The sequence below is a fragment of the Pristiophorus japonicus genome, chromosome 9, assembly GCF_044704955.1.
Source record: "Pristiophorus japonicus isolate sPriJap1 chromosome 9, sPriJap1.hap1, whole genome shotgun sequence".
Lineage (NCBI taxonomy): Eukaryota > Metazoa > Chordata > Chondrichthyes > Pristiophoridae > Pristiophorus > Pristiophorus japonicus.
Window position 1 is genome coordinate 116623086 of NC_091985.1, and position 8109 is coordinate 116631194.

General features: G+C 60.7%; 1 protein-coding gene across 1 annotated transcript in view; it reads right to left on the reverse strand.

The window, feature by feature from the left end:
• Positions 1 to 3971, reverse strand: part of cct4 (chaperonin containing TCP1, subunit 4 (delta)) — a 30473-nt gene extending 26502 nt beyond the window's left edge. The window contains exons 1-2 of the mRNA XM_070890987.1: positions 3758 to 3971; positions 190 to 248 (exon numbers count right to left, since the gene is read on the reverse strand). Coding sequence (XP_070747088.1) covers positions 190 to 248; positions 3758 to 3866 — 168 coding nt within the window. The 5' untranslated portion in view covers positions 3867 to 3971. The remainder of the gene's footprint in view (positions 1 to 189; positions 249 to 3757) is intronic.
• Between the last annotated feature and the right edge of the window lie 4138 nt (positions 3972 to 8109).

Sequence of the window (8109 nt, forward strand, 5' to 3'; positions counted from 1 at the left end):
ACCCTGAAGTGCAATGACTTATGAAAGCAAATGTTCACTGATGAAGCAGTTTTGCTTGGCCAAGGATTAAGCATAAATCTAATTACTGCTTGAAGAAAGAAGGCAACAGGCAAAAGCAAAGACAAATCATGTTGCCCATTTAGGCAGGGCAAAAGAACAAAAGCACAAATTTTAATTATAAATACAAGCCTGTACCATTTTATCCATGCCCTTTGGCCCAAGACTTGTCCTTATGGCATCTGCAACAGCTGAAAAAGAAACAGAATTATCTCAGAACTTAATAACTTTGCATCATTAAATGCTATGTTAGCAAAAGAGGATCTACTACTTAAAAGCAGACTAAAAATCCACGGCCCAGTTAAAAAGTCAATAGCCAAATTTATTTATTTACTGGGTCATGTAACTGAAATGAAAAGGAGGGGTGGAGCGGGTGTGAGACGGGGAGGGGTTTGACATACCAGGACGTGTGGGGTCACTGAAACCAGGGGGGTGGCCATGACATCGTGGGGCGTCACCGCGCCGCGGGGGGGGGGAAAGAGAAGGAAGGGGGGGGGGAAGAGAAGGAAGGGGGGGGGGGGGAGGGGGGGGAAGAGAAGGAAGGGGGGGGGGAAGAGAAGGAAGGGGGGGGGGAGAAGAGAAGGAAGGGGGGGGGGAAGAGAAGGAAGGGGGGGGGAGAAGAGAAGGAAGGGGGGGGGGGAGAAGAGAAGGAGGGGGGGGGGAGAAGAGAAGGAAGGGGGGGGAGAAGAGAAGGAAGGGGGGGGGGGGAGAAGAGAAGGAAGGGGGGGGAGAAGAGAAGGAAGGGGGGGGGAGAAGAGAAGGAAGGGGGGGGGAGAAGAGAAGGAAGGGGGGGGGAGAAGAGAAGGAAGGGGGGGGGGAGAAGAGAAGGAAGGGGGGGGGGAGAAGAGAAGGAAGGGGGGGGGGGAGAAGAGAAGGAAGGGGGGGGGGGGGAGAAGAGAAGGAAGGGGGGGGGGGAGAAGAGAAGGAAGGGGGGGGGGAGAAGAGAAGGAAGGGGGGGGGGAGAAGAGAAGGAAGGGGGGGGGGAGAAGAGAAGGAAGGGGGGGGAGAAGAGAAGGAAGGGGGGGGGGAGAAGAGAAGGAAGGGGGGGGGAGAAGAGAAGGAAGGGGGGGGGAGAAGAGAAGGAAGGGGGGGGGAGAAGAGAAGGAAGGGGGGGGGAGAAGAGAAGGAAGGGGGGGGGAGAAGAGAAGAAGGGGGGGGGAGAAGAGAAGAAGGGGGGGGGGAGAAGAGAAGGAAGGGGGGGGGAGAAGAGAAGGAAGGGGGGGGGGAGAAGAGAAGGAAGGGGGGGGGGGGGAAGAGGCGGGGGGGGGGGGGAAGAGGCGGGGGGGGGGGGGGAAGAGGCGGGGGGGGGGGGGGAAGAGGCGGGGGGGGGGGGGAAGAGGCGGGGGGGGGGGGGAAGAGGCGGGGGGGGGGGGGAAGAGGCGGGGGGGGGGGAAGAGGCGGGGGGGGGGGAAGAGGCGGGGGGGGGGAAGAGGCGGGGGGGGGGGAAGAGGCGGGGGGGGGGGAAGAGGCGGGGGGGGGGGAAGAGGCGGGGGGGGGGGGGAAGAGGCGGGGGGGGAAGAGGCGGGGGGGGGGGAAGAGGCGGGGGGGGGGGAAGGGGGAAGAGGCGGGGGGGGGGGGGAAGAGGCGGGGCGGGGGGGGGTGGGGGGAAGAGGCGGGGGGGGGGGGGGGAAGAGAGGCGGGGGGGGGGGGGGAAGAGAGGCGGGGGGGGGGGGGGGAAGAGAGGCGGGGGGGGGGGGGGGAAGAGAGGCGGGGGGGGGGGGGGGGGAAGAGAGGCGGGGGGGGGGGGGGGAAGAGAGGGGGGGGGGGGAAGAGAGGGGGGGGGGGGAAGAGAGGGGGGGGGGGGAAGAGGCGGGGGGGGGGGGGAAGAGAGGCGGGGGGGGGAAAGAGGCGGGGGGGGGAAGAGGCGGGGGGGGGGAAGAGGCGGGGGGGGGGAAGAGGCGGGGGGGGGGAAGAGGCGGGGGGGGGAAGAGGCGGGGGGGGGGGAAGAGGCGGGGGGGGGGAAGAGGCGGGGGGGGGGGGAAGAGGCGGGGGGGGGGGGGGAAAGAGGCGGGGGGGGGGGGGAAAGAGGCGGGGGGGGGGGGAAAGAGGCGGGGGGGGGGGGAAAGAGGCGGGGGGGGGGGGGAAAGAGGCGGGGGGGGGGGGGAAAGAGGCGGGGGGGGGGGGGAAAGAGGCGGGGGGGGGGGGGAAAGAGGCGGGGGGGGGGGGGAAAGAGGCGGGGGGGGGGGGAAAGAGGCGGGGGGGGGGGGAAAGAGGCGGGGGGGGGGGAAAGAGGCGGGGGGGGGGGAAAGAGGCGGGGGGGGGGGGGAAAGAGGCGGGGGGGGGGGGAAGAGGCGGGGGGGGGGGGAAGAGGCGGGGGGGGGGGGGAAGAGGCGGGGGGGGGGGAAGAGGCGGGGGGGGGGGGAAGAGGCGGGGGGGGGGGGGAAGAGGCGGGGGGGGGGGGGAAGAGGCGGGGGGGGGGAAGAGGCGGGGGGGGGGGGAAGAGGCGGGGGGGGGGGGGAAGAGGCGGGGGGGGGGGGAAGAGGCGGGGGGGGGGGGGAAGAGGCGGGGGGGGGGGGAAGAGGCGGGGGGGGGGGGGAAGAGGCGGGGGGGGGGGGGAAGAGGCGGGGGGGGGGGGGAAGAGGCGGGGGGGGGGGGGGAAGAGGCGGGGGGGGGGGAAGAGGCGGGGGGGGGGGGGAAGAGGCGGGGGGGGGGGGGAAGAGGCGGGGGGGGGGGGAAGAGGCGGGGGGGGGGGGGAAGAGGCGGGGGGGGGGGGGAAGAGGCGGGGGGGGGGGGGAAGAGGCGGGGGGGGGGGGGAAGAGGCGGGGGGGGGGGAAGAGGCGGGGGGGGGGGGGGGGGGGAAGAGGCGGGGGGGGGGGAAGAGGCGGGGGGGGGGGGGAAGAGGCGGGGGGGGGGAAGAGGCGGGGGGGGGGAAGAGGCGGGGGGGGGGGGAAGAGGCGGGGGGGGGGGAGAGGCGGGGGGGGGGGGAGAGGCGGGGGGGGGGGGGGAGAGGCGGGGGGGGGGGGGAGAGGCGGGGGGGGGGGGAGAGGCGGGGGGGGGGGGAAGAGAGGCGGGGGGGGGGGGAAGAGAGGCGGGGGGGGGGGGGAAGAGAGGCGGGGGGGGGGGGGGGAAGAGAGAGAGGCGCGGGGGGTGGGGGAAGAGAGAGAGGCGCGGGGGGTGGGGGAAGAGAGAGAGGCGCGGGGGGTGGGGGAAGAGAGAGAGGCGCGGGGGGGGGGGGAAGAGAGAGAGGCGCGGGGGGGGGGGGAAGAGAGAGAGGCGCGGGGGGGGGGGGAAGAGAGAGAGGCGCGGGGGGGGGGGGAAGAGAGAGAGGCGCGGGGGGGGGGGGAAGAGAGAGAGGCGCGGGGGGGGGGGGAAGAGAGAGAGGCGCGGGGGGGGGGGGAAGAGAGAGAGGCGCGGGGGGGGGGGGGGGAAGAGAGAGAGGCGCGGGGGGGGGGGGGGAAGAGAGAGAGGCGCGGGGGGGGGGGGAAAGAGAGGCGCGGGGGGGGTAGGGGAAGAGAGGCGCGGGGGGGGGTAGGGGAAGAGAGGCGCGGGGGGGGGGCGGGGGAAGAGAGCGAGAGAGGCCGGGGTGGGGGGCGGTTGAGGCCGGGGAAGAGGGGTGAGGCCGGGGAAGAGGGGTGGGGACGGGGGACGGGAGCAGATCCCGAGACACTATCACCCTACCATCAATGGGCAGCAACAGTGCGGCCGATGCTATTCCCTCCCTCCCCCACAACCATCAACATCTCCAGACCCCCGCCCTCACCTTTGGCGGCGGAGATGTTGCTGAAGCGGATCTGAGCCGGCTTGTCGCGGTCCTGGTAAACGCCCTTCACCCAGGAGTTTGGAGCTTTGCTGATACTTTTTTCAGGCATTTTGCCGCCGTTTGAGGCCGGATTGGCGAGAGGATGGCGGCGGATTGAGGCGGACCGATAGCGCAAATGTCTCCGGAGAAGCTTCCAGAAACCGGCAGGACCCCAGCCTGACGTCGTCAGAGACGTTGGTAGTTGTCCTTGCAGAAGCCGGGCGGCAAGTGTGAGGAATTTGGTTTCAAAATAAATACTTCAGACACTGAGAAAAACAAAACATATTTAATGTTTGATTAAGCATTTAAATACACATAATGCGGAAATGTTTCCGTTTTCGGGTTGTTGCTGGTCGTCATGTGACTTATTTGCCCAAAAAGGAACAACGGCGTTGGAGAATCAGTTTGGGATAAGGTTGCCAATACTCCTGGATTGCCCTGGAGTCTCCAGGAATTGGCTAAAGTAGTCTGGGAAATTACAATAACAGGTATGACGGTCGATATGCAGTGGCAAACATTGAAAGAATTATTCCAAAACTCTCAACAAATATGCATTCCATTGAGAACTAAAATATCCACGGGAAAATGATCCATCCGAGCTAACTGAATAAGTTAAGGATAAAGCCAAAAAATCACCTTGACCCGATGGCCTACATCCTCGGGTACTGCAAGAGGTGGGTGCAGAGATAGTGCACGCATTGGTTGTGATCTTCCAAAATTCCATAGTTTCTGGAAAGGTCCCAGCAGATTGGAAGGTAGCAAATGCTACCCCGTTGTTCAAGAAAGGAGGGAAAGAGAAAATAAGGAACAACAAGCCTGTTAGCCTGACGTCAGCCATCGGGAAAATGCTGGAATCCATTATTAAGGAAGTGATAACAGAGCACCTCGAAAATTGGCAATAATTGTGCATCAATTGACAATAATTTTGGCCTCCTGGCCTTGGACGGCCACAACTTGTCGAACTGTTTGATACTCATCAGGGACTGGCTGGCCCTTGTGTCTAGCTCCATTGATACTGGGATGCCATTGAGGAGCACTTTCATCATTATCGGTGGCATCCTGGTGTATGAACTGTATATGTGCTCCACATGAACTCGCTGAACTTCAGCTTCCAGCGATTTACCCCAGTGTCCATTTGGCCTCGTGGGGCTAACATCGGGCCCGTCCTCCTCGTACATCAACCTGGCTGCAGGCTTCCTGCACATATGTGCCAAGTGACCGCTGACGTTGCAGTTTCTGCAGATATATTGCTGATACCTGCAAGCTCTGGCTGTGTGTTTGCCTCCACACCTCCAACCTGAGCCGTTGTTGGAAACAAAAGGTCCATTACCAGTCGATCATCTCTGACTGTCTCTGTAACTGTCCTTAAGCGCACCATTGACAGATGTTGATGGCCCCATTACTGGCCGCATTGTCCCTTGCGATGGCATGAATCGCTGTTCAGCTAGCCATTGTCTCTATTGAATTCCCCCTTTGGGTTCGACTACATGCTCGGGCATGTCCAATTACCCATCTGCCTGGAAAACTGTGTGCCACGTTAACAATGATGACTCCCTGTCCATTTGCTGCATTTAAACAAAGATTTTTGTCAAACATCATTCTGGTCTCTTCCTCCCCTGAGATAAATGTCTGGGCCATCAATGCCACCGTCGAGAGAGGCGGGAGTCAGCGAGAGGCAGCGGCCTATAAAGGCTCAGCAGTCGGGCAGTCCGGGGAGTGTCGAGAGAGGCGGGAGTCGGCGAGAGGCAGCGGCCAATAAAGGCTCAGCAGTCGGGCAGTCCGGGGAGTGTCGAGAGAGGCGGGAGTCAGCGAGAGGCAGCGGCCAATAAAGGCTCAGCAGTCGGGCAGTCCGGGGAGTGTCGAGAGAGGCGGGAGTCGGCGAGAGGCAGCGGCCAATAAAGGCTCAGCAGTCGGGCAGTCCGGGGAGCGTCGAGAGAGGCGGGAGTCGGCGAGAGGCAGCGGCCTATAAAGGCTCAGCAGTCGGGAATTCCGGGGAGCGTCGAGAGAGGCGGGAGTCGGCGAGAGGTAGCGGCCTATAAAGGCTCAGCAGTCGGGCAGTCCGGGGAGCGTCGAGAGAGGCGGGAATCGGCGAGAGGTAGCGGCCTATAAAGGCTCAGTAGTCGGGCAGTCCGGGGAGCGTCGAGAGAGGCGGGAGTCGGCGAGAGGCAGCGGCCTATAAAGGCTCAGCAGTCGGGCAGTCCGGGGAGAGAGGCGGGAGTCGGCGAAAGGCAGCGGCCGATAACGGCTCAGCAGTCGGGCAGCCCGGGGAGAGAGGCGGAGCTTGTACAGCTCCAGCTGGGAGAGAAAGCAATAAGAAGTAGAAAGAAATCAAAAGGTGACGTCACAGCCAAGGGGGTAAGTGATTGGCTGGTGATTGGTGAGTAGTTTTTCTTTTTCTTTTTTATATCAGTCAGTAACTTTTAACATTGTTGTTGTCAATTTAAGGGTATCTAAGGGTTAAGTCGTGGCAGGAGAGCTCGGTCACGTGATATGCTCCTCCTGTACCATGTGGGAACTCAGGGACGACATCAGTGTCCCTGACGACTACATCTGCGGGGAGTGTATCCGCCTCCAGCTCCTGACGAACCGCGTTGCGGAGTTGGAGCTGAGGGTGGATTCACTCTGGAGCATCCACGATGCTGAGAATGACGTGAGTAGCATGTGTAGCGAGTTGGTCTTATCGCAGGTGAAGGGTCCACAGCCAGATAGGGAATGGAAGACCAGCAGGAAGAGCAGTGCAAGGAAGGTAGTGCAGGGGTCCCCTGCGGTCACCCCCCTGCAAAACAGATACACCGTTTTGTGTACTGTTGAGGGGGATGACTCATCAGGGGACAGCAGCAGCAGCCAAGTTCATGGCACCGTGGCTTTCTGTTGCACAGGAGGGCAGGAAAAAGAGTGGGAGAGCGATAGTGATAGGGGATTCAATTGTGAGGGGAATAGATAGGCGTTTCTGCGGCCGCAACCGTGACTCCAGGATGGTATGTTGCCTCCCTATTGCAAGGGTCAAGGATGTCTCGGAGTGGGTGCAGGACATTCTAAAAAGGGAGGGAGAACAGCCAGTTGTCGTGGTGCACATTGGTATCAACGACATAGGTAAAAAAAAAGGGATGAGGTCCTACAAAACGAATTTAAAGAGCTAGGGGCTAAATTAAAAAGTAGGACCTCAAAAGTAGTAATCTCGGGATTGCTACCAGTGCCACGTGCTAGTCAGAGTAGGAATCGCAGGATAGCGCAGATGAATACGTGGCTTGAGCAGTGGTGCAGCAGGGAGGGATTCAAATTCCTGGGGCATTGGAACCGGTTCTGGGAGAGGTGGGACCAGTACAAACCGGACGGTCTGCACCTGGGCAGGACCGGAACCAATGTCCTAGGGGGAGTGTTTGCTAGTGCTGTTGGGGAGGAGTTAAACTAATATGGCAGGGGGATGGGAACCAATGCAGGGAGACAGAGGGAAACAAAAAGGAGACAAAAGTAAAAGACAGAAAGGAGATGAGGAAAAGTGGAGGGCAGAGAAACCCAAGGCAAAGAACAAAAAGGGCCACTGTACAGCAAAATTCTAAAAGGACGAAGGGTGTTAAAAAAACAAGCCTGAAGGCTTTGTGTCTTAATGCAAGGAGTATCCGTATAAGGTGGATGAATTAACTGTGCAAATAGATGTTAACAAATATGATGTGATCGGGATTACGGAAACGTGACTCCATGATGATCAGGGCTGGGAACTCAACATCCAGGGGTATTCAACATTCAGGAAGGATAGAATAAAAGGAAAAGGAGGTGGGGTAGCATTGCTGGTTAAAGAGGAGGTTAATGCAATAGTTAGGAAGGACATTAGCTTGGATGATGTGGAATCTATATGGGTAGAGCTACAGAACACCAAAGGGCAAAAAACGTTAGTGGGAGTTGTGTACAGACCTCCAAACAGTAGTAGTGATGTTGGGGAGGGCATCAAACAGGAAATTAGGGGTGCATGCAATAAAGGTGCAGCAGTTATAATGGGTGACTTTAATATGCACATAGATTGGGCTAGCCAAACTGGAAGCAATACGGTGGAGGAGGATTTCCTGGAGTGCATCAGGGATGGTTTTCTAGACCAATATGTCGAGGAGCCAACTAGCGGGGAGGCCATCTTAGACTGGGTGTTGTGTAATGCGAGAGGATTCATTCGCAATCTAGTTGTGCGAGGCCCCTTGGGGAAGAGTGACCATAATATGGTGGAATTCTGCATTAGGATGGAGAATGAAACAGTTAATTCAGAGACCATGGTCCAGAACTTAAAGAAGGGTAACTTTGAAGGTATGAGGCGTGAATTGGCT